Genomic DNA, 26844 nt, shown 5'->3' with positions numbered 1-26844 from the left:
ATCAAAATACTTATGTTTGTACAGTCTCTGTCGTTGGCTAGGTGTTAAAATAAACAGTATGTTTAAAATGTAATTTGGATATAACTATGTCTAATGTAGTCTTTGAATATACTCTGTGTATAAGTACTTCAGAAAATTAATGTCAAATGTGTTGACTCTTCTGTTGCTTGCAGCACTGCAGTACTTTGAGCTGAGTAATAGGCATGCAGCTGGGGTGGGGGAGGGTGAAAAGCAAATAAATGCAGGACATCAGCAGTTGGATTAACAAAACAAACCTAACAATAGTACAATATAATAGCAGCTAGAGAATATTGAGATGTAGGAATATGTACTATAGGAAAATTATGGCCCCTTGTATGCCAAGAGCTTGTGTTATTGTGGGAATGGATTGGTTTTAATTAACTCGGTGCACGAAACAAGCACACCACTGAAATAGGGCAAGTTTACAGCAGCAGGTGACAACTCGTGACTGTTCATAGACTACACCATAGTAAATGTGCTATTTTTAGTTTAAAATGTGAAGGGGAGGGTTGTAGGTTATAGAATAGTCTATTTTATTTTATTAAGATCCCAGCCTAATGGACAACTGACTTGAAGGCAGATAATATATTGGTAGGGAATAACACTATGCTCGCTGCATCAACAAAATTCCAGTTGCTATAGGTAGTTCTAATCCCGTTATAATCTAATGTCAGTGTTTGTGTTTTCATATGAATAACATGTTAAAACAGTGTGTTTTTATGGAGCCATGTTTTTCTTGATCATCAAAATAGTTGAGGAAAAATAACTTTGTATTTGTGAAGTTTATGCTCCATATGTAACTTGTGGATCTGAGGGCACAAGTTTGTTTGCTGGAATTCATTAAAACACATTCCAGCATCTTATTTTTCTTAAGGTGGAACATATTTTTTTAAACAATATTTTGGATTTATGGCTACATGGATGGCTTCACTGTAAGAATAAGATTGGTCAGCTTTTTTTAAAATACTGTACCTCTCTCCTGCAGCCAGACTGTTGATCTTCTAATGCAAGAGTCAGGATGTCGTTTAGAACATCCTTCTGCTACCAAATTCCGCAATCATGTCATGGAAGGAGAATGGGATAAGGTAATGGAAGAGGCATGCAACTGCCTAATTATCACTAGAACTGCAATCCTATACACAGTTACTTGAGAGTAAATCCATTGAACGTAGTGAGATTTAACTTTGAATAAGCTTCCATAGGTCTGAGTTGCAGATTTGTTGGTTGGTGCTGTTCATAATCCTTGGTTTATCTCTTTTTTCTCTCCCTTTCTATTTTAAAAACTGCTACTTGTAGGCTGAGAACGACCTGAATGAACTCAAGCCTTTAGTGCACTCTCCTCATGCAATTGTGGTAAGAGAGATTCTTGAATTGTTTGATATAGTTTAGTTTATTTGTAGTAATACTATGCCTCCCCCTCCCTCCAGATTTGTGTTGGGGTACACATGTGTCTTAATAAAATAAGTATATACACCAGCCTACCTGATATTTGTAATGAAAAGCCTAAAAAAATTAAAGTGTCATGTCTCTCTCATGTCATGAGTGTATTTGAACATCCTGCAGCAGTGTGGGCATAGATATATAAGTATCTCTTGTAAGTCACTGATGAGAAATGTGTACATTTTTGTGTTCAACTCTTTAATCTGTTCTTGAGTGAAATTGTTCTGGGTATGCCTTTCAGGGGATGATATATGGTCTCTATGAAGTGGCATATTTGAATAAACATTAGTGAAATGCAATGACTGACAGCAAACAGTACTCTTTTCAGTTGACTTTTGCATTTATGTAGCTGTCTAGAACTTGGGTCATTCTCTGTAGTGTTCTGTTTAATTAAAACAAGGCAGTCTTCTGATCATTTCATTGAGATGATATAGCTCAAATTTATACATTGGAACTAAAACAATTGTGTGCGTACACACACAAAATAAGGGAGACAATGTATTGTGTTTACGGGAAACATGAAATACTCTCTTAACCACTCCTATCACCTAAACTCTTCTGTACTGAGGGTTGCATGCATCTAAGTCATACTCTGAGTAGACCCATTCAAATAAATTCAAATTAGTAATGTAACGTAAGTACTTTGATTTCAGGGGCTTTCCTCAGAGTATGGTTCAGTTGGATACAACCCTGATTTTTTTTTCATACATTCAGCTGCCCTGTCATTATAGTGGTGTATTTTTCCTCTTATTCAAGTGGAAAATACAGCATTACTACAAAAGTGACTATGAAAACAGTGAGGAATTGGTTGATGTTGGTTTAGCTTTCTTCTGGTTGATTTATTTGTTGTCAAAAGGATATTTTCCTGTTCTCTCTTCCCTTCCCCCATCAGACAGGAAATGAAGTATGGAAAAACAGATGTTTTGTTAAACTTCAGTTGCTGCCTGAAAGTATTTGTATCTTGTTCTTTTTAATCAAATCAAAGTCTAATCATGCATAAACTTTTCCTCTCAGACAAGTAGAACTGTGTTACTTTAAGAATGGACAGCTGATAATATGATAGTCAGCACTTAGATAATATAACCAAACAGAACAAACAAATGCTATAAAGTGCAAGAGTTGTGTAGGAATAAATAATGTAACTGAGGTGAATATAAATTGAGGTAAAATCTTGTGCTTTTATTGAGCACATTGCATAGAAGTGGACTGGCATTCTTTGGAGTATTACATTTATTGGAGCAAGGAGTGTTTTCACCATTCATATGTCAAAAAAGCAATTTTGGGAAAGTGTATTGAAGTAATTGGGAGAGACTGGTATTTCCATTTATGTACAAATATGGATAAGATGAATAAGAAATACATTAATACATTTTCATTTTTTTAATTAAAAGACCTGTACTGTAGTACCTTTGTCCCCTTCAGATTTTTGAGAATAAAATTTATCCTTAAATCTTATTCAGAACATTTCACAATGAACTTCTGAGAATGAAAACCAGAGTATTTTTCCTAGAAAATAGGTGTTTGCCTTTATATTTTGAACAACTGGTTTCTCATTAGAACACACAACAAAGACATTTAATTTATTGGGATTTCAACTGATGCCTCTGGTGATATTTTATGGGTCATTTGGGGGGGGGGGATCCATAGGTGTTAAGATGAGAGAGAGAGAGAGAGAGAGAGAGAGAGAAGTTAAGGGGTGGAATACTTCTCACCTTAGGTTTTTATGTTTGTAATAGGAGACCCAAAAGATATACATGACTAAGTATTTATATTTGGATTATATTTTGGTCAGTCCAATTTAAAACTATGTATCTGCTAGATGCAGGCAACAGGGGTGAAACTGCTAAAGTAGCCATTTTAGCAAATGCTGCAGTTAGACAACGTTATGGTCTTTTTTGATAATATCTAGTATATTGCTTTCATGATGGCATATTTTGATTTTACATTGTGCCATCACTTTTCCTTTTGTATACATCTTATGTGTTGCTTATTTGTTCTGACAGCTAAGCCTTCACAATAATTTGAAATATGAAATAACTATGAGAAGCATATAACTTACAAATGGGAGAGATGCTCCAGGTACCTCAATACGTTGATAAAAGAATCTATGAATTTGGAGTGTGTTTTCAAGCTGGACCTTTCTTTGAACAGTCCTACTATATAATTGCTGGTGAATCAAAATAATAATTAATATGGGAAGATGTATAGTAAACTTCATTTTAAAAGTAGTATTTAGGAGCTGTATTTTTTTCTCTCCTATATTAAATTTGTACACACCTCATCTAGAAGACTATAGATTATATATTTGCAAAATATAAAAGAAAAATGAATGATGAAGTATTAACTCCTCCTGCAAGCAAAGTTAGCATCAGAGCCTGTGTGTGTGTGTGTGTGTGTGTGTGCGTGCACATGCATACGTGCTACATGTATACACTCACAATACTTTCGAAAGATGTTTAGGGCTGGGCGATAGTAGATCTTCAGGAAAGGAATCCTAAATTAGAGCAATTACAGAGAAATCCCCTGTATATGCAAACAAATCTGATAATAAACAAAAAGGTATCATGATTAATAGCTTGTGTTTCTGTTGACCTTTCACGCTAACAATCTCACGTGAGATTGGGAAAAATTTATAAATAGGGACCGCTTGCTAACATCCAGCATCATGAAGAGAGCCACCCCAGAGCAGGCAATCAGGCCAACATCCTATTTCTAACAGTTGCCAGCCAGAACTCCCTGGACAGTATAATAGTGAGACATGAATACAGCAGTCGTCCTCCTGTTAAACATTCAAAGTATCTGGTATTCAGATGTATACTACTGTGTGTGTATTTTCAGTCATGGCCAACAGAGCAATAAGATTGCAGGTTCCTATTTATCTACTTGCACCCGGGGGTGCTTTCGAACTGCTAGGTTGGCAGGCGCTGGGACCGAGCAACGGGAGTGCATCCCGCCACGGGGTTTCGAACCGCCGACCTAACGATCGGCAAGTCCTAGGAGCTGAGGTTTTACCCACAGCGCCACCCGCGTCCCTGGAAAACTTCTAAGGGGATAACTAATACTCCTTTCACCTTCCTACATGTTCTTATAAAAACAAAAAGGAAATGGAACACTTGAGCAGCATCACAGCACTAATCAGACCCCATAGTCATGTCAGCAGTGATCACTTGGTATCAAAGGCTACAGAAAGGACTAACAAGATTGATGGAGTTCCATTTCTCCTCTTGATCTCTAAGCAAAGCAGTGCTTATCATTCACTCTAGTGTTTGTCATACCCAGGCTGAATGGTGGATTGGGAGAGACTCCAGAAAAAATGATAGCTCTTTCCATTTGTCTTTTTGGATTAGCTGAGTGACCACTTGTTCAACAAATGACTTTGAAAAGCAAGACTGCAGAGAGGGCAATACATGGATCAAGAATCTAGAATTAATCAGCTAGGATGATCATGGGTCTATATATAGTCACCTATATATATGCCCCAGTACATCTTCTAGTGATAGAAAATATTATCTGAAGTTTAATAACTTCCTCTGTTTCTCTGAATAGTTATTTTAATATTTTGTTTTAAATCCTATATTGCTGTTGGAAACAGGATTAATCCAATAAGTAGACAGTTGAAATTATTGACTCAGACTAACGAGTCTATTCTGAGTATGACTTACTTGGATGCTACTTGATGGATATGGCATGGCAGAAAAGGGGTAAAGTAGCCATCTGTGTTCATCATTTTCAATGTTGTATTAAGTATCGTATATTATTTAGCATATATGCCCCTGAGGTTGATCATTGCTATCTGTGCATTTAACATGGATAACTACTACTTGCCCAAAGCCACCTCATGGGTCTATGCCTGATCTGGATATTCAGTTATACCACTTTGATCCAAGTCTATTAATTGGATTGCAATAACAAAATAGAAAATGCATCATTCTTATATTAAGATGTTACTGATACAATATTGATAATATCTTAATTCTATTCCAATCCACCATTGATAATCTTTCAGATATAATCTAATAATTATCGCAAATTAAATAATTTCTTCTGAAAGACATTGTGCTTTATTGTGTATAAAACTAATAAACTTGTAATCAATGCTGAACAGTCTCCCCAAGTGTATTCCGGGGTATAGTGTGTTTCAGGGATGTAGGAGACTAGTTCCAAGCCAAATTTAGGTGGCGACAAAAGTCCTGTGCTGCTTGCTCATTTACACATTATTGTAGCGGCTGTTCTTCATGGTCTTCGAGTGTGAAGTGAAGTGAACTGCACTAGAAGAGAGGTCATTGGGACAGCCACAGGTTTCTGACCCTTGACATATGCTGCTTCCTGTGCATGGTGACAGTATTGGGAGAGATTCTGTAATGGGTGTGCCTCCAAATGCAGTGACATATTAGGTTGGATTACCCTCATTCTTTCCAGACTTTTTACTTCCTTGATGAATGGCTATAATTATAATGGATATTGGGGAGGCATGCACTCTCATACCTCACCTGCCATCAGATTTTGAAATGGGAATATTATTAGCTGTTTCCACTTCCTCCAGGTTATTGTTATTTGAGGGCCTGCAATAAGAGCACCAATTTCTGTTTTATTGCTGAAATATTCATGAGAGTTTGAGTTTTGTATTCCTGTTTTGAAGTTGAGCTTTGGATGTGGGAGGTTTTTGTCTTAATTTTGAAAAACAGGCTTTCTGTGTGCTGTGGGATAAAGCCCACATTTTAAAATTCCTTATTATAGAAAGGGTAACATCTTGAGGGTCAACATGGCACCCTTCAGATGTTGGTGTATTGCAGTCTCCATCTTCCCTGACGATTGGCCATGCTATTCCAACCTGATGGCCTCTAATAACATCTGGAGAGCACCCCTGCATTGGCTGCCGCTGCTGTAGAAGGTTAGTTAGCACATGTGGACTAAAGGGGGCCTGTGTTGTCCTTGTTTGCATTTCATTTGTTTCAACCTTGATTTGACACTTGGTCATGGATGCTTTAGTTGAGATTCCTGCATTGCAGGGGGTTGGAGTAGATGACCCTCAGGGTCCCTTCCAACTCTGTAATTCTATTATTCTATGTAACTATTCACAGGCTGAAGTGTTTTTAGAGACTAAAGTTGTAATTGCCAAGAGATAATTTTAAATATATGCGTACCATTTGGCACATACTTCTTTCTGATTTATGCTTACAGAACAAGTTTTTAAAATTCCCTGGGAACCTATAGGCATTTTTAGGCCCTGACAGCACGCTATTCAGTGTACACAAGGCTTTAAAATGGTTGATATGTATCCATATTTTAAAAATTATTTTTATTAGTTTCTCAATTATTAGGGAACCACAAGCAATTTACAGAATTTAGTAATGTATCTAACTAAAGGCAGGGCAAATAAAACATAACCATATTAAATAATACCCAGTCTGAAATGGTAATCATATTTCTGTAAATGGTTTGGGGAGAGATACCTGTAAATCTGTAACTAAACTATTTGAAATAAAATCCCAAGAAACTACAGGGGTACCTCGGGATGCGAATGGGATCCATTCCAGAGCCCCGTTCGCATCCTGAATGGAACGTAAGATGCGATGACGCGTCTGCGCATGCGCGGGTCGTATTTTGCCGCTTCCGCTCATGTGCGTGACTTCATTTTGAGCGTCTGCACATGCACGAGTGGTGAAACCCGGAAGAAGGATGTTTAAGCGCAACCCGAAAGTGCTCAACCTGAAGCACATTCAACCCAAGGTATGACTGTACTGTATCTCTGGGGCCAGCTGAAGGATGCATGGAAAGGCGGCTGCTACACTACTGCACACATCAGCTGTTAGGAGGGGAGCCTGAGGAGCCTAAACAAAGCCCTGCTGCATTTCCAGTCTCTTCGAGGCTTCCTCTGCCCTCATTGATGTCCCGCACCAGGCTCCAGGGAGGGTCTCCTTGCGAGCCACAAGGACTTTCCATCTCTCTCCCACCATTTCCAGGTTTGAATCAGATTATTTATTTCCCGGTGCCGTGTGTCTATAATGCAGTTGCGTGTGAGTTGATCATGTGTGAATGAGAGGGCGCCTGTATTCAATTTTGAATAATCACTTCTGAATTCACACAAGTGCATGTATATTGTGTAATCATTTTAACCAGGTTGGACCTCAAGGATGTTTAATTTTTGAAGAGAGACTATACTGTTCTGGAATGAAGGGCGGAGCTCTTTCTGCCAGCAAAGGAAATGGGGGAGAGGATACAGTTAGTGACAACTGTATCGTTCCAGTTTGAAGAGCCAGAACAAATGCCCTTCGACTCACACAGGAGTCAGTCAGAGGAAGGGAGTTGTAGAGTGAGCTGTGTGATGACATTAGCCACTGGCTGTCCCTTTGGAATGCAACCCTACCAGGCCTTCCCATGAGTCAGCTGATGAATTTGAATTTATATAAAGAAATCAAGTTTCTCTTTCCTCATAGAAATTCAGATACAGTCATACCTCGGGTTACAGACCCTTCAGGTTGCTTTTTTTCGGGTTCTGGACCCGCCAAAACCTGAAAGTACCGGGTTACTTCCAGGTTTTGGCAGTCGCGCATGCGCAGGCGTGCCAAATCGCAACTCACGTGTGCACAGACGCACCGCTGCATGTTGCGAGCATGCATCCCGCACAGATCACCTTCGCAACCCGAGCATCCACTGTATTTCCTGACAACATACACACAAATGGCTTGCTTTATGCATATGTTTGTAACTAAACACTTTTATATGGTCACAAAGCCAAATTCAAAACTTCTGTTTGCATAATTGCCATGACTTTTTCCCTACTGGAATATTAATGATTCCTTGCCTTGTACAAAAAGTCTTAAGGAGAAGATGAAATAATACAATACAAAAATTCAAATTCAAAAATAAACAAAGTAATAAACTAAAACACTGCAAATGAGCATATGATGGTTTTCAGTATAGTGATAAAAACCCCACCTTCAAAAACATGAACTACTAAATAATTCCCTTTCAGTAATGGCAATATTTGTTAAGAATCAAATATTTAGAATAAAAGATGGTAATGTTGGCACCTGGTTTGTCTCTTTAGGGGGTTAGCACTTGCCACTCTGAATGTCTAAGGGAAGGTGCACTCTGAGAAAGGCCTCTGAAGCTGACCTCTGAGTCTAGGTAGCTCATATGAGATGAGGTGTTCAGTAAAGTATTGGGGTCTCAAGCAGTGTAAGGCTTTGAAGGTTAAAGCCAACCTTTTACATTGGTCTGGGAATGTATTTGGAGCCAGTACACATGGTCCAGAATTTATTACTGCCCAGAGACAGGAGATCAATAGTGAAATTAAAAGATTTCTGTTTGGCTTACTCTTAGGACTTGCAAGGATACGAAGCAAAAACATTCAATGGCAGTTATCTGGCTTTTTTTTTTTTTAAATAAGAACTGCCAGTAGCTAGGGAGTGCAATGTTGTTTCCATGTGTTGGGAAGCAAACTATACTAGACCTTTGCTGGTGCTACAGCTGTGATCTCATTAAAGAAATCTTAGTTAATTTTAAGTGTTGATTGAGCAATTAATTTAATCTGCATATGAGAACAAAACACAATTGTTCTAAAGCAGGTGCATGTTTTTTTAAGGCGATGCACACATTTTATGTAGCAATAATATTTTTTAAAAAATTAAAAATCAGATTTTTAGAAAATTGCTAACCAGGACACTTTTTAGTCTATCAAAATCTGCCTGTCAATTTCTCCTACTGATTTCAACAATAAATGTTGCAACTCTCATTAATCTAAAAATATTCATGGTTCATAGCTTGTACAATGATAAAATCCATTGTATATGACTTTTGTATTAAAACTGACTTTCGATTTGTTCTCTTTCATACAAGAGGGTTATGGGTGTAATTTTTAGCAATTATCAGTGTTAAGATGCCTTACTTTTGCATATAAAATCTTTCCTTCTAATCAATTTTATTTGTTTTCCTTTTTAAAAAAGAATTCTATCTTACCTCCTGCACTTCATTTGTCTATGTATTCTCTAACTTCAAGCTTTGTGGTTAGAATCCTAGCAGCCTATACTGTTTTAAGCCTTCCTCGTTTTGTGACTTTCTCCCCCCTCCCCATTGCACCCTCCGCTGTCTTGAGTTTGAATGGCATATCAGGCCTTGTCTCAGTCTTGGACTTTGCTCCCTTGTGTTGTGCTGCTGCGCCCCCATTTCCACCTTGATAAATGAGATCATTTGTACATGTCGCTGCAATAATTGCACATTCCTCCCCTGTTTACTTTGTACTTGTTTTAATTGTGACATTCCTCCATTTCCTTCCCTTTCTTCTGTAGTTTATTTAGTAAAAAAAGTCACAGTCAAAACAAGTAATGGTTACATTGAAATCATAAAATAAAACCACAGAACACGCAATGACTAGATAACAAAACAGCACAGAACAGCAATCTGTTGTCTCTTTCGTGGTGTTCTGAAACGCTAGGGGTGTGCAAAAATTAGATATTACACATTTCAGTGAGTATCTTAAAGGAAAGGATATCTGCTTGGATTGAGTTTGACTTTACGGAGGCAGAAATAGTATCTTGAAAAACTACTTCAGTATTATAAAAGGATGATAGGAGACTGGGTGTAAGGTAAAGGGAGATGCAGTGTGTGTGTGTGTGCTCTCTCTCTCTCTCTCTCTCTCTCTCTCACTCTCACACACACGTGCGCACACACACACATATACCCCAAGCCTGCCTGTGATTTGTCAGTGGTAGAAAGCAAGCCTGGGCTGTTGAAGGGGACATTTTTAGTGAATATTCTAAAATGGGGTGTCAAAGCTGTCTGGTTGTCATACTTAGACACCTCTAAACATGAAAGATACTCTTCTTGATACCAGACATAAGGAGGCTGGTTATTTGTGTACATGCTCTGTGGGTATTTACATTTCCAAGATGGAGCTTTGACATTGAAATAGGATCTAATGCTATACATCCTGATTCAGAGTATACCCTTATTTTTGTCCATGTGACTGAAATAATTAGTTCAGTTTTAGGGGAAGAAGTGGTTTGGAGTTTGAGAGTCTGCATGATGGTGGTTCTTGAAGTGGGTGTTCCCTTTCATTTTAAAGGTGTGATAGATTTGATTTTCAGCAATATGGCATATGTATGTTTGCCTAAAAGCCCATACATTCAAGAACGTATGCCATATGCTATGGTTTAACTTGTACATGAGAAGTTTAACTCTTTATATCACCAGCTGTTCCATGAACAGAAGGCTGCATCAATAGGAGTATAGCATCTAGATCAAGGGAAGTAATAGTGCCACTGTATTCTGCTCTGGTCAGACCTCACCTGGAGTACTGTGTCCAGTTCTGGGCACCACAGTTCAAGAAGGACACTGACAAACTGGAACGTGTCCAGAGGAGGGCAACCAAAATGGGTCAAAGGCCTGGAAATGATGCCTTATGAGGAACGGCTAAGGGAGCTGGGCATGTTTAGCCTGGAGAAGAGGAGGTTAAGGGGTGATATGATAGCCATGTTCAAATATATAAAAGGATGTCACATAGAGGAGGGAGAAAGGTTGTTTTCTGCTGCTCCAGAGAAGCGGACACGGAGCAATGGATCCAAACTACAAGAAAGAAGATTCCACCTAAACATTAGGAAGAACTTCCTGACAGTAAGAGCTGTTCAACAGTGGAATTTGCTGCCAAGGAGTGTGGTGGAGTCTCCTTCTTTGGAGGTCTTTAAGCAGAGGCTTGACAACCATATGTCAGGAGTGCTCTGATGGTGTTTCCTGCTTGGCAGGGGGTTGGACTCGATGGCCCTTGTGGTCTCTTCCAACTCTATGATTCTATGATTCTAACCCTTCTGTCTTTAGAATAAACTGATTCTGTGTTTTTCTCACTGTGATACACATAAGACATAAAGCAAACAGTGGGATGTTTTGTTTTTAATGTAAAGGTTATGTGTCTGGTGATGTTAGCACAACAAAGTATGTAAGGTGGAGCCTTTTTGTTTTACTGATTCAGGAACTAAACAAAACTCTTGCACAAAGTTCTGCAGTTTCATCATCAAGGGCCATAGTGTAAACAATGTGGGAGTTGAAAGGCAAATGATCATAAGTTTATGGGCTGCCAAAGTAAGGATGACATTAGTTAGCATTGATCAAATATGCAATTGTCTTTAATCTGGGGGCATTGTGATTCTTGCAGGTTTGAAGTAAAAACTGAGGTCACCATTTCATTTTAAAAATAATTAGTTGCTAGTAGGATACAATTGGTGGTTTTGTAAATAGAAAGAATAATAGCAAATTACATTGTTGGCTTAATAGTTAAATTCTGCTTTGTTTCATTAAATTATTGAAATACTGATATTCCTTTTTATGTTAGTATATCATAAAAATAAGCATGTAATCTTCCTGTGAGTATGTCACAATCGCTTGACAATCTGAAGGCAGCCCTGTTTAGGGAAGTTTTTAATGACTGATGTTTTAATGTATTTTTAATCGTTTATTGGAAGCCACCCAGAGTGGGGAAACCCATCCAGATGGGCGAGGTAGAAATATATTATTATTATTATTATTATTATTATTATTATTATTATTATTATTATTATTATTGCTGCTGCTGCTGCTGCTGCTACAATCGGGGAGCAGACCTACAGGAAGACTAAGCAAAGAGGGACTGGCTGGCCCTTTCTGGTTTTTCTCCCAGACAGCAAGACAGGGAGAGGGAGGGGGAGTTTTGCCTGCATCAGTTTGTTTGTCCTGTTACATATCTGCCTGCAGGTAAGAGAGTGTTTGTACTGATTGCAGTGAGTAGTACTGCTTGATTGCTGGCTGAGTGCATGCAGCTAGGGTGTGGTTCTTAGCCTGCCTTATTGCAGCAGATTCTTGCCATATGTGGTGCGGTTGTCCCCAAATGGGTTGACATAAAAAGGAATCTCTCTCCCCTTTAGGTTATCACTGAGCGGGGGGGTATCTCCTGTCAATCAGGATATGAAATTGTAGGCCATGCACTGTGGGAGACAGGCATGTGACCATTACCTAGGGTGAGAGCCTGGGAGAGTAGAGGTTTGGCTTGGTGGATTCCCCCTGAGATCCAAAGAGAGAGATGGTGAAATTACTGTCTTTCACTTAACAGTAGAATATGCCTACAGCTGGGCCTTTGTTTATTACCTGTGGCCCTAACCTCAAAGCTGTATAGTGTGATATTGGATGGTAGTTCTAGAAGGTGTTGGGAGGGGGGAGGTAATAGGGAGTTACAAAGATATTGTCCCACTTCCAGAAATGGTGTTTGGCAGGGGAAGGTATAGTTGTAGTGGAGTGGCTGACCACATTCTGGGATGGAGACCTAGGAGTTTGGTTTGTAGATCCTTCTGGTGTGGCGGTGCTGTTATTGTATGCCAGGTCCATCACTAAAAAGGCCATGTTCATCCACAACTTGATCATGGATGATCAAGGGATGGCTTGGCTGCTGTTGGACTGGCTCAGAACTTCAAGGTCTTCATGACAACCATGGAGCTGTCTCAAATACTCATTTGTCAAACTCATTGGGAAAGGCACACCCTTAGTCTTTACCCCCCCCCCAACTTTATTGCGGTCCATAGACCCAAAGATAGGGGGAGCAGTGCACTCCCTTGCAATGCATTTCACCAGCTAATGATGAAGCCTGGAATAGTAGTGGCAAATTCCTCTGTTAGGGTGGTGGGCCCATTTGGATGGCCCTCCCTTAGAGATGGATGGAACTTGATGGGTTCCAGCAGAGAAAGCTGCTGATCCTGTTGGAGCCCTGGTCTTGCTATGAAATCACGAGATAAATAGGGTGGTTAACAGGATCATTCACAGACCTACTTTGACCAACTGGCTGCACGTTTTGAGGATAAAGTCGCTCAACTTCAGAGTGACCTTGACTGTGCAGTTATTGCAGTTCCAGACGAAGTATCCAGCAGCACTGTCAGTGATGTGTTGTGGGATTGGTTTCAGCTTATGCAGTCAGATGACATGGATAAAGTGCTTGCAGCTATACGCCTGACCCCTGTGCCTTTTTGACCCCTGTCCCACCTGGTTTATTTAAACCTAGCAGAGGAAGTTTGACTGCTTGGGTCCAGAGCAAGGTTAATACTTTGTTGCATATAAGGAAGTGTTGTCTTTTGCCTTAAAAGAGGCAGTGGTACAGCCTCTCCTAAAGGAACCAGCCCTGGATCCCTCGGACTGGAAAAACTATCAACCAGCTGCAAATAACCCTTTCTTGGGGAATGTAGTAGCGAGAGTTGTGGTGGGGCAGCTGCAAGCATTCTTGGATGATGGAGATTATTTAAATTCGTTTCAATCTAGGTGCAATCTTGCTGCTGTTTCTTGATCTCTCCATGGCTTTCAATACCATTGATTATGGTATCCTCATGGACCAGCTCTATGGATTGGGAATTGGGGGCACCGTGTCACAGGGATTCTGGTCTAACCTATGGGACCAGGTCCAGAGAGTAGTACTGAGAGAGTGCTTTTTGATCCCCAGGCACACTAATAGATAGATAGATAGATAGATAGATAGATAGATAGATGAAGCTGCTGGGAGCGGTCAGAGGTTTGGGGGCAAAGTGCTTTTCATTGCACTGATGATACCTGGCTCTGTTTCTCCATAACATCTGAATCAAGAGAGGCTGTGTTTGGTGCCTGAATGCAATGGTGGTATAGATGACAAAAAATATGCTGAGCCTGTATCCTTGTAAGACAGACAATGTGAGTGGGTAGGTCCCATGTCCGGAAAATGTATTATATTTGTTACGTCACTTTTCTCACAGGGGGAACCAACGCAACTTAAATGGGAATGCACTCCTCTGAAGGAACAGGTATGCAGTTTGGGAGTGGTTCTTGATCCAGCTACTAGGTCAACTTCAAAGCATTACCATTAGTATATTCCCTTAACAGTTTGGGAACAGTCTACTTGCCTAACCCATATATGCACTCTTATCTCTTCAATCTGCAGAACTGGCAATGTTAACTGGTGCCACATAATACTGATTCTACACTTAGAAAAAATTGATCTTTTAGTATGATAGCACTTACCATTTGGAGTTCCCTCTCTATTGACATCAGGCAGACGCCTTCACTATAGTCTTTTTGGCGTCTGCTTAAAAAATAAAAACCATTCTTGTTTAGGCAGGCCCATCAAGACACGTAGAAGTTACATCTTTTTCTAACTACTATTGATTTTTATAATCTTCTGAATGTTTTAAAATACCTGTTCCTGTTTTCTATTTTGATGTTTCATTGTATATGTTTTTGTAAACCACTTAGAGATTTTCTTACAATCAAATGATGCATAAATTTCGTTAAATAATGGAAGTTTGAATAAAAAGAACAAGAAACTGTTTGTAAGGAATTGTTTCCAATAACTTAAAACACAAACAGATATTCAAAAATTGATGCTTATCACTACTGGTATCAAAGCCTAAGTATACGTAACAGAATAAACTCCTTTGTCCCTCACACCTCATGTTCCCCACTCCTTGCCCCTGGGACAAAAGTGTAATTCAGCAGTTCTTCTGAGCTGAGACTTTTTTGGGGCATGAGGGAGGACATTGCCTGCTACCAGGTGAGAGACAGGCACAATACATTGCAATGCCATGCTACAAATGATATACTACTGCCACTTGAGCTTTCGATAATCTGTGCCAAATATTTTTCTCCTTCCTTCCCCCTTACCTTAAATTCATGAATTTGTTATGTTGGTCATGGCTATCAATGAGAGGTCCAATTTTTAAAATATATGAAGGTAACATTGCTGCTGAAGGTGCATATATTTTCCATGGACATGCCTGCTAAGTGAGTTCTGAATGTAGAGAGTGGATAATCTTTGCTTTCCATGAAGACCAAAATATATACATCAAGTTAAGCCGGGTCTGTGTTTTGTTTTGCAGACAAGCAATGTTTGCTTTTGCATATAATATATTTGGAGGTCCTACATGCTCTGTATAAATCTAGTTTCTGGGCAGATCCCTACTGGGCTGGTGTACTGTAGTGTCATTGTACCTAGCGTGATAATCGGGGGGGGGGGGGTTTCCCATCCCTAGCTTAATAGGATTGTTTGAGAGTATGGGTACTTGGTATAGGAAACTGGAGGAAGATTGAGAAGATAATTTGGGGTTCCATCAAGTGTGTATTCTTGCAGCTTGATGACTTATAGTAAACAGCACGAATCAGTGTGTCTTGCAAATGCTAAAAGGCTGTTCAAAGCATTCCTATGTCATGAGAGCAAATGTATTGAAAAGGCAAATTGGAATGGTGTATACTCCCTTGTTTGGGCTCAAATGTTTTCTGAAATTTCAGTCATCCTTTTCTCCCCACCTGACCTGCTGCTTTCTGTCATGTCAGAGGATGAAGTTTTTGCTGCTGCAGCAAAAGTACCTAGAGTATCTTGAGGATGGTAAGGTTCTGGAGGCACTTCAAGTTCTGCGTTGTGAGTTGACACCACTGAAATACAACACAGAGCGCATTCACATTCTCAGTGGGTAAGTACTTAGGGTTGCAATCACATGTTTACTCCAGAGTAAATCTCATTGAACTAAATAACTTTTGACTTGAATTGCATAGGATCCTACTACCAGTTTTACACCAGTGCTAGTGTTTTCTGGGATTCTTGAAGCAGAGGCATGCCAAAAGGATATGATTCTACATTATTGAGTATATCGCAATAGTAAACTTATTATCCAAGCATTGATCCTTGCATAACCGAAATAGCATCACCCACATACAAGAGGCTGAGAGGAACGTCCATATTTGCAGAAGTGTCAAAGAAATTTATTTTCTCTAAAGGAAAGGTGAAACCCTCAAACAGCTCTCTGAAGACTGAGCAGAATGCTAATTGATGAGGTGAAAGAAACAGAAAACTTGGGCGGGATGGGGAGCATGTCAGCACTACAGTGTTTTGTTGCAGGTTCTACTATATTAAAGTAAACATCCACCTGGGAAAACGCCTATAGAAAGAAGAACTTCCTGGATGCCTCCTTTCAGAACTCTCACATTATTTTTAAATTAAACGTGAAATTAATATATTCTTATTAAATAGAATTGCATTTTTACTTAGTAAAAATCTTTTGCATTCTGAGATTTTAATGTGCTTTTATCTTCACATCCTGACATTTCTCAAGGAGATTCAAGGGGAAAATGTGTGTACCAGAACACAGACTGATCAGTTGTGTAGACAGAACATCTGAACTGATCAGTTACTGATTGGTGCTGGAAGTTGAACTCCGTGGGATTTTTTCATTGATCTATATAAGGGAAGTCCTGTCAAACAGTTTTTAAAAGCAGTTTCAGGAACATGCCTTTGAATTCTCATGGCTCTGCTTCCTTCCCACCAACTGCATACTTCAGCAGCGTCTTTAATTAGATATGCTAAATTCCTTTAAAAAAATATGTATTAGAGCTTTATTAAACAGTGAAAGCAGAAGTTTAAGCCATATAGACTTAACATAAAGTCTGGTGTTAATAGCTTTTCTACTAAACCCATCTCCCTTTTTCTTGCTCCAAAGAAGACTAAATATGCTCTTTTGGTTCAAATGCTGTTGCAGTTGGGGAAGGTCAATATTTCTGAAATATGTAATCTCATGTGTTTCTCTTTTATATACAAACAGATATCTGATGTGTAGTCATGCAGAAGACCTGCGTGCAAAAGCAGAATGGGAAGGGAAAGGCACAACTTCCAGATCTAGACTTTTGGACAAACTCCAGAGTAAGAAAAAACTTAGTTTCCACTGGGCATACAATGTTTGCTCATCTGTTTATCTAGTATATTTCACTCTAAATCTTCCTTCCCTAACTGGGTGCCCGTCATATGTGTTGGATCCTTCCTGGCTGAGGTTGGTGGGATTTGTAGGTCAAAACATAGGAAGGGTAGTAGGTTGGGGAGACCTACTTTTAAGGGGGAAATTTATGAAGGGGGAAATGCAATGATTTAAGAATTGTTAGCTGTAATTAGGTTAGCATAATTCTGCATAATGGTGACTTAAGTGTCTCATAAAATCAAAGTATAATGTAGTCTGCTATTTTCTGTGTTTTACTTCCATATCGATGACACCTAATAAGATACCATGGCGCTGTGTGATAGAGTTTAGGAACTGACTTGTAGTAACTAGCATTTTCTTAATACTTTTATTGGCATTTAAACAATCGTGTGCTTCTTTGCAACAGCAAAGGTTGAGTTAAGGTCAATGTGAGAGGATTTTATTAATTTCCCAAAGTTATGGGTAATTTTTAGCTTAAATTAGATCTGATACAGATTTCTTACATGCTGTTTCTTATAAGATTGCTCTGAAATACTCTCTTTAATTTTTTGAAGCTTACCTACCACCATCAGTGATGCTCCCCCCAAGGCGTCTGCAGAATTTACTGCGTCAGGCTGTGGAACTACAACGGGACCGGTGCCTCTATCACAATACCAAACTAGATAATAATCTAGATTCTGTATCACTGCTGATAGACCATGTTTGCAGTAGGTAAGAGAACTGCTTCATTTTAATGAGAATGGAAATATGTTTTAATGTAACAACATTCCTTTAAATAATTTTTACTCTCTCATGAAGGCTTTAAAGAGCAGTTTTCTTAGGCAGCTGTCTTGTTAAGAATGTTGTATTTTTGCAGTGTTAGGGGGTGTTTGGAACGTTTGTGAAAGTACTTGGTCAATTTAGAAACATGTTAACAATATGAACAGAGAAGTAGTCTTTATATAGCAGTAAATCTAAGTGTAAGGATCCTAAAATAGTCAAAATAATTTCAAATCTCTGGCAGTTTTTTCAGTTTCAGAACTTAATGCTGATGGTCTTGGCTTCAGTCCTAATTGCAATCCTATGCACATCTATTCAGAAGTAAGCTCTGTTCAGTTCAGCAGGGCTTACTTAAAAACAAGTGTGCATGGGATTCAATATATTTGGTAGCTTGGACTGCCATTCTACACAGTTATTGTGTTGAATCCCATTGAACTCTGAGATCTAAGCAGACTAGTTATGTGCAGGATTGCAATAATAGGTTCCAGTATCAGACTGAATGATAGTCTTTAATGACATGAGCTCAGCCCTGTGGAACACCCTGTCAATAGACATTCAATCAGCTCCCTTCTATAGTCATTATGCAAATAGGAGCCAGCATGACAGCTTCAAAAACTAAGGTGCTATAGCAACAAGAAGTTTCATATTGTATGTTTGTAAAATCCTACTCTAGAATCCATGCTTTATTGGGATATGTACTAGCTCAAGTAAAATGACTATGATTTTACTATATAATCCTTTCTTTGTTTGTATTTTTAGGAAACAGTTCCCATGTTACACACAGCAGATACTTACAGAGCACTGTAATGAAGTGTGGTTCTGTAAATTCTCAAATGACGGCACTAAACTAGCAACAGGATCTAAGGATACAACTGTTATTATATGGCAGGTTGATCCAGTAAGTTTGTAAATTTGTGCGCCAGAATCTTCTGACACACAGGCATAAAATTTGGCACATCACTCCTTAGTCATTAAGCTTTAATTTTTAGTGCATTACTTTATTTCCTAAATGCCTTGGTGTATTTCTGTTTACATCAGTTTTGTGTTTTAGGCTATGTTTTGCTCAGTTGTTCAACCAATACTTTGATTAGTTTCCTGAAGCGGGTTGTATTGGAAATAAAGCCTGTTTAGAATAGGAGATACCTATCTCAGTCAGTCTGTTATAATCTTAAAAGTCAGTAAGTGTCTTGCATGGTGAGACTTGTCAATGGTCTTGGATAGATGTGTTGTTCTTCCCCGTAATGTAGCTCCTTTTGTGTCCTCTGAAATTCTGCTAAAGTGTCAACATTCCCTTTTTACTTTGTCTCTGCTTTTTGCACTCTGTATAACTTAATTGATGAAGCCTGTTGATGAATGGTTATTTGACTGAAATGTTGGATAGTGTTGCTGGACTCAGACTCCCATCATCTCTAACTATTGGCCATGCCGGCTGGAGCTGATGGAAGTTGAGTCCAGCAACATCTGAAGCAGTGTTTCCCAAACTTGGGCCTCGAGCTGCTTTTGGATTACATTTCCCATCATCCCTGACCTCTAGTCCTGATGGGATTGTAGTCCAAAAATAGCTGGAGACCCAAGTTTGGGAAACCCTGATCTGAAGGATTCTTCGCCACTGGACTAAATAGTAGCTCCTTCCAAAATCTGAATTACATTACCTAGACTGAAATCTATGCATCCCAGACCAAGAATCCATCAGATCCTGCTTTTTGTTTTCAACAGTGACTAGTTAGGTGCCTTTAGGAAGCCCACAATCAATGCAAGAAGATAATACCCTGTTCTGTTGTTACTTTTCAGTAATTGGTACAAAGAGGTATACCACCTCTGAATCTGAGGTTGTATATAGCCTTTGTGACTATTGGTAGACAAATTAATAGAATATATGTCTTTAACTCCATTTTAAAGCTATCTAAGTTAGTGGCCACCACAATCGCTGTATTGTCACTTGCCTCTAAGTAATCATGCATAGAATGGCATTGTACAATTCCAGTCCTGATAGTCTCTGTGGGCTTGGCTACTGCCGCCTGGTCCGTCTTTGGGGAGTGGGGCGAGCAAGCGGGGTAGCTTGCCTGCCCCCCAAGCCAGCAAAGGGAGCCTCAGAAAGGTGCTCTGAGGTCCCTGCTGCTCGCACGCAACCAGCAGGGACATTGGGGCTTGCTCAGCTGGGGGCAGGAGCCTTTCCAATGCAGCTGGCCCCAGCCTGCGAGACGCTGGAGTGAAAGCGACTCAGCTCCCGCTGTTGACAGTTGAGGCAGTTTCACCCCACACCTTGCTGGCTGGTGCCAATGCAGCTTGTTTCAACATTGTGGTTTATCGCCAAACTGTGCTGTTCAGCTAGTGATACATTGCAGTGTTGAAAACCTAACATCGCCCAGCCCTAGAACATACAAAAACTAGGCAAAAATCTTTGAGGAGCAAAAGGTGCAAACAGTTATTATGCCCAAGGTTTACATTTGCTAGTCCATATCCTTCCTTTCACTAGTACTTCTGCTTATCGCCCTAATGTCTATCTATGTTTGAAAGTATTTTGCTTTTCATTAGTTGGTTTCCAAGAATGTTGTTAAACCAGAATGGGGAGGCGGTTCTGTGTTGCTTTGTATGGCTTCCTGTGTACCTCCTTTCTTGGTTTGCCCTGGTACAGCCTTTCCTACACTGTTCTGTCAAGTAGGCAGAAAATGAGTGTGTCTCTACCCTGAGGTAAGGTGGAACTGGTAAACAAGCCCTTGGTATGTTGGTTTCCTAAACTGTTTTGGGAGGAGGCAGCGAGAGATTAGGCATCAAAGACAACTGCTTAAAACTGCAGGTAGATCTCAGTAACAACCCAGATAGCCATTGTTGCAATATTTTCTTTTTTAAAGGATACACACCAGCTAAAACTGCTCAAGACACTGGAAGGCCATGCATATGGTGTTTCCTACATTGCTTGGAGTCCAGATGACAACTACCTTGTTGCCTGTGGTCCAGATGACTGCTCTGAGCTTTGGCTCTGGAATGTACAAGTAAGGGTTATTAATATGAAGTTCGTTGATAGAGTGTCTTAATAGTGTTGTCACAGGAACCATAATTGAAGTATTGATATTATTGAAGGGGAGCCCCTGCTATTCTTGGTGTTTAGTATGGAGATGAAAATCTGTTTAAAACATGGTTATCTATATAGAATAGATTATTGATTTCTATTCATTATTACCAGCAGTATTCCAATGATGTTGTCAGTTACTATGTATGTGTATGTGTATATATCCTATATACGTAACAATGTAAGGCTGTTGTCACATTGCAGTTTGTGTGGCTGCAATGAGCGTGAGCAGGGGTGGCGGCCCCCACTGTATGTATGTTTATTTTAGTGTGTCTATTCTTTATTTGTAAGCTGCCCTGAATTTATGGAGCAGGTTAAATTTTTTAGTAAATGTTAGAAATTTGCTTTCTTAAGCAAATTTTCCATTGGCTTTACTTTATACCCTACAGACAGGGGAGCTGAGGACAAAGATGAGTCAGTCTCATGAAGATAGTTTAACAAGTGTGGCCTGGAATCCAGATGGAAAACGTTTTGTGACTGGAGGGCAGCGTGGACAGTTCTATCAGTGTGTAAGTATTGTTTTTACAATGCAAAGTGCCATCAGTTTCTTGTAGACTTTGCACTTAATGCTGTCTCTGTGGTTCTATGTTCTGCGTGGGTAGCTGTGTACTAGAATATATTTTGTAAGGGTTTCTTTTCACAGTGAAAAGCCTTGCAAGTATAAGCTGTTGTAGAAACCTACCATTTGGAATTTGCTGAGTGTTTTTCTTCCTGTGAAATACTAAGCATACTTATCTGAAGTAAAAATAATGCCTCTTTGAAAAGATCCCCTTCTTGCTCATGTGTGGTGCCATCGTTTATTAGGTTTTGGTAAGACATAGGAAACAAAGGATCCTTCTGCAAAGTAAAAAAAAAAAAAGCCAAAAGAAAAATTCAGGGAAAGATCTGTACCCCTGTTGTTATGCTGGACTAGGTGGAGAGATTGAAACTAGTGTGTTGGAAGTCTACAGCACTGCCTTAAAAAAGGGAAGTTTTTAGATGAAGATACAGTGGTACCTTGGATTTTGAATGTAATCCGTTCCAGAAGACTGGAGTTCCAAAACGTTCGAAAACTAAATACGGAAGTTACGTGGCATGTACAACTTCCGAGGCGTGTTCGAAAACCGAAGCGTTTCGGCATTTGAAAACCAAAATGTTTGTCAACAGAGACGTTTGAAAACTGAGGTACCACTGTATATAGAAAACCAAGTTAGCGGTCAAATTGTTAAGGGGCTCTGAAGTCTGCCAGATATGGACTGCAGGTTCACCACCTTTGTCTTGGAATATATTTTCCCTTGTCTGCAGCACATACTTACATACTGCTAACTGCTTTTATAACCCAAATTTTTCATGTTACACTTTGCTTTAAATGAAGACAGCCTTTCTCATTATTTCACCCCATGCATTTCCTGTCTAGGATTTAGATGGTAATCTCCTTGACTCCTGGGAAGGAGTGAGAGTGCAATGCCTGTGGTGCTTGAGTGACGGGAAGACTGTGTTGGCATCAGACACACACCAGCGAATTCGGGGCTATAACTTTGAGGACCTTACAGACAGAAACATGTAACTACCTCTTCTTCATGTTGTGCTACATAAACAGATCATTGTAAACTTTGTCAAATACTGAAACTGAGTTGAGATGCCTTAAAACTCCATATGGTGTCTTGTTCATACACCTGCTTTAAAGCTGGGCCCCCCCCCCTTTTTTTAAGGCCCTAATTAGGCAAACGGTGTGGATGTGATTGGGCCTTATGGGTCTGCAAGGCACCGTATAATGAGACCAGTTAAATTGGGTAGAAATGCTAATTTTGAATACAAAGTCATGACTCTCATCTTATATGTTCTGTTCTTTTTCAGAGTACAAGAAGATCATCCAATTATGTCTTTTACGATTTCGAAAAATGGCCGGTTAGCTTTGTTAAACGTAGCAACTCAGGTAAGTGGTCCAGTTGGCCTTTCGCTTTATGCCTTTCATACTCATAAATGAGAAGGAAAGTCCTGCCTACATTCTCCATTGCATTGCCATGGAAACTGTACAAGCACATGCTCTCACCCCCTTTCCTCCCGGATTTTAAAGTCTATTCTTCTGGGAGGCAGAAGAGAAACAAGTGCCCATTAGCGCTGCATATCACAACCTCCGTATCCTCCTTTGTGTAAATGGGAAGTTGCTTGTACACCCTGCAACTCTTTCCCACTTGAGCTTCAGGGGCCTTTTCTGAAGGTCCCTCAATGCCAGGCAGAGGCGGTCTAGAGGTGCAGGCAATCTGCAGTGAAGAGGAGTAGGCAGGAAATCTCTGTTGAGCAAGCGACCTTCTGCTCATGTAACTTTGGGGTGTAAACCATTGTTTGTGCACATAAAATGGATTGCTTTTTCTGTTCTGAATTTGTTTGTGTAATGTTACATTACCTCCACCCTGCTCTTTGTTCTCAGGGAGTTCATTTATGGGACTTGCAAGACAGAGTTTTAGTGAGAAAGTACCAAGGTGTTACACAAGGTTTTTACACGATTCACTCATGTTTTGGAGGCCATAATGAAGACTTCATCGCTAGTGGCAGTGAAGGTAACCCTTGCTTTTAAGATCTGTTTCTGTGTGTTATATATATTTCAAGGACATTCTTCCTACATAGGGGAATGATGTAGTATTCTACTTAACAAGTAAGGTAAATATGCTAGCAACAATTCACACAAACATCAGAAGAGTCTTGCTGGATCAGACCAAAGGCCTATCTAATCCAATTCTCACAGTGACCAAGCTGATCCATATAAAAAGTTATTTCCATAAAAATGATTTGTTTGCTGAAAGAAGAAAAATCATCTAGTAGCACAGGAGGTTGAATGTACGAGGCTATTGTTTATGGCAACAGCTGTAGTCTTGGTAGAATGAGCGTGGTGTACAGGGATACAATTTTTATTTGATGTAGGCTTGTTTTTCCAAAGGTAGGTGCGCTTATGTAAATCCAGATGAGTTCTGACATCTCAAGGATAATTACTAATTACAGTGAGAGAAACAAGTTTCATATCCTGTAGCAGACCTAGCATGTTCAGTAACTTTGGCTATCAGCAACCTGACTGTCATCTTAGCGTTTTCTATTGTTGGTTCTGTGAGTGGCCTGTTTGACAGCTTTTCTAGGCATTAAGGAGCTTACTCTCTGTGAGGGTAATAGTATGGTGGTATATACAGTGTGGACAACAGTACTCCTGTCCTGTAGCTTATAGAAACTTTAGGAGAAGGTGGTTTTGGTCGGAATAGGAGGTCAGTTCTAGTTGGGCTCTGCAATAAAGTATTTTGAAACAGTGTTTCTTCTTTACCACTAACTGGTGAATTTTTCACCTGAGAACAGCCTGTTTATTGATGCCTTGTATCTTAACTGTATTGCCATTGTATGTAGTTGTGCCACTCCTATTGCATGCATTAATCCCCTTCCCCTTCCAGATAATTTCTGGCCCCAGGAATGTCTAATCAACTGTATTAACTCCCTGGTGTATCAGTTTTTCAGTACACCACACAGGATTGCATAAACAAATCACTTAGTTACAGCCTACTGTTTGTTTGACATGAATGTGAATTTAATTTATCCAGGTCAACTTAGAAAAGCTTTTTATTTTTTTCATTTTCAGTGTCTAAAAACTACCCAGCTGTAGTTGAAGCTGATGGCACCTAATTTAGATTCCGACTGCCTGAGGCTGTTGCCTCTTTGCACTGAATTGTTGCAAATATGGCTGCTGTGAAAGTCTCTATGTACAAAAAAAGTAACAGATTTAAATGTCATAAGCTCTTAAGTGTAAAGGTATGTTCTCAGCTAGGTAGGCTTTCCACCTACCAGCCCCAAACATCAAAGGGTCTTCCCTGGGAGTAAAATTCACGTCTAACTCGTGTGTACATAAACATCCATAAAGTAGAGGGGAAAATACCTTTCTATGAGCAAGTGCTGTGCGTTGCAGCCTTACAGTGAATGTGTGATGACTTTAAGCTTATACAGTATAGTTTGAAATTGGTAAGTTAAAAATGGAAATTCGTACAAGTAGGAGTCTTTGATACCATTTAGATGTCATGGTAATTTGATTTTTTTAATGATACAGACAGCACTTCTATAAAATACTTTAGCAAGTAGGTCGCAGCATGATTTATAGGGGTTGGGAAATAAGTGAGTACTTTTCGAAATGGACTGTCATATTTTAGTTTTCAAACATTGTAGTTTAACTTCTAAAACTTTTAAAATAACTCTTGTACTACCTGATGTTCTTCATGTAATTGCTTCTGCCTTATCAAGTATTTAACTCCAAGTCAAGTTTGCTTCTATGGAATATTAATATTTAGCAGAATTCTCTCTTTTTGGTAGTCATTGTGACTTGTGGTTTTTCAGTAGTGCAGAGAGTTGTACATCTGAACTGCAGCCATCTCTGTATAATCTACAGTTTAGATGGGTGCAGTCAGTACAGCAATCGGCGCAAGAATGGCACAAAGTTGTCTCATGTCACATTGCTACTGTTCAGATTTGTACACTTTTTATGTGGATATGTTGTTCTGTAGCAACACAAACATGGATGTTTTGGAGCCTTTGAAATGGAGTTTGTGCCTCCATTGATAGAATTGTTCGGATAGGATAAGATACTTAAAGGCAACACTGTGGTTGTTGCTACTCCCTCTCCCTTACCTGTACATTTGGAAAGATGAAGACAGGGCCCTGCAGTTTGCCCACTTCCTTCTCTGTTCTTAGGCAAAAGTTAATCAGTGAATAAAGAGTTTCCTGCAGTTAATTGAATACAGAATTTTCATAGCCCTACATATTGAACCGGTTACAGAAAGGGATTTTAATATCCAGTTTTAGATTGGATCCCACACTGAAATAGCTGTGTTCTTTTTGGAAGTTGCCCATACCACCTGTAGAGGTGGAGGGGGGACAGAAAGAATATGGAGGAAGTGTGAGAGACCAGAGCTTGATTCCAGTCTTGATGCCTGTAGAAGTCTAGGGTAAGGAGTTAACACCCAAACCACTTGCACTCTTACTTGGATAATATGAAGCCTACTTAAAGCTGTATTATGTTCCAGTTACCTACAAATATTTTCAACTTGCAGAGAAGATCAGTGCTTGTTGTTAGTTTAAATACAGGATTCTAAATGCCATAAAAGAAGCTTCTTGAAGCTGTTGGATGCATTACTGAGCAGATATCATTCTTGGACATAACAAGGAATTTTAACATGGAAACAGTTAATACATGGATAAGTGCCGGAATATGTTTTAAATTTGGGGATGCTTCATGTTTCTTCCCTCCTGTCTCATCTTAGATCACAAAGTGTATATTTGGCACAAACGTAGCGAGCTGCCAATTGCGGAGCTGACGGGGCACACGCGCACAGTCAACTGTGTGAGCTGGAACCCACAAATTCCATCCATGATGGCCAGCGCCTCTGACGATGGCACTGTTAGAATATGGGGACCAGCACCTTTTGTAGACAACCAGGATATTGAAGGTAAATCAAACCTAATTTTTATGGAAGAGGAATTTGGTAAGCTGCACTTACTTACTTGTGATCAGGTAATCCCCGCGGCGGGGATTCAAACCGCCGACCATGCGATCGAGAAGTCCTAGGCACTGAGGTTTTACCCACAGCGCCACCCGCGTCCCTCGCAAATAGTTAGGACTGGGTAAATAGTTAGGACTGGGTAAAGGGGACTTTGGTCAAATTCACATCATACTGTGTATTAGTCCCTCCTTTTGAAGAGTCTGCTACCTTGTGAAACACCAAAAAGTTCAGAACAGGGTGGTAGTACCTGTTGGCTTGAACTATAACCTCTCACAAGATGCCTAAGGACTGGGAAGAAGTTAAGTTAAGGGATAAGGAGCACAAA

General features: G+C 39.6%; 2 protein-coding genes across 7 annotated transcripts in view; both read left to right on the top strand.

The window, feature by feature from the left end:
- NVL (nuclear VCP like) overlaps nt 1-26844 on the top strand; it is an 88440-nt gene that overhangs the window by 1339 nt on the left and 60257 nt on the right. The gene's annotated exons all lie outside the window — the stretch shown is intronic.
- The window catches only part of WDR26 (WD repeat domain 26), a 34867-nt gene that overhangs the window by 1969 nt on the left and 6054 nt on the right, over nt 1-26844 (top strand). For 2 of the 6 annotated variants that reach the window (XM_083434492.1, XM_083434490.1), the window contains exons 2-14: nt 1007-1106; nt 1318-1374; nt 14199-14246; nt 15772-15908; nt 17034-17131; nt 17738-17894; nt 18702-18840; nt 20795-20935; nt 21402-21521; nt 22409-22554; nt 22849-22927; nt 23423-23552; nt 26280-26465. In XM_083434492.1, coding sequence (XP_083290618.1) covers nt 1007-1106; nt 1318-1374; nt 14199-14246; nt 15772-15908; nt 17034-17131; nt 17738-17894; nt 18702-18840; nt 20795-20935; nt 21402-21521; nt 22409-22554; nt 22849-22927; nt 23423-23552; nt 26280-26465 — 1538 coding nt within the window. Of the gene's footprint in view, nt 1-1006; nt 1107-1317; nt 1375-14198; nt 14247-15726; nt 15909-17033; nt 17132-17737; nt 17895-18701; nt 18841-20794; nt 20936-21401; nt 21522-22408; nt 22555-22848; nt 22928-23422; nt 23553-26279; nt 26466-26844 lie in introns of all 6 variants that reach the window. The other 4 variants (XM_083434495.1, XM_083434494.1, XM_083434491.1 and 1 more) reach the window with 2 other exon arrangements.

The sequence above is a fragment of the Podarcis tiliguerta genome (assembly GCF_965153285.1).
Source record: "Podarcis tiliguerta genome assembly, chromosome: 3".
In the NCBI taxonomy this organism is placed as follows: Eukaryota; Metazoa; Chordata; class Lepidosauria; order Squamata; family Lacertidae; genus Podarcis; species Podarcis tiliguerta.
Note: the sequence above shows the minus strand (reverse complement) of the source record. Positions and strands in the feature narration are given on the sequence as shown.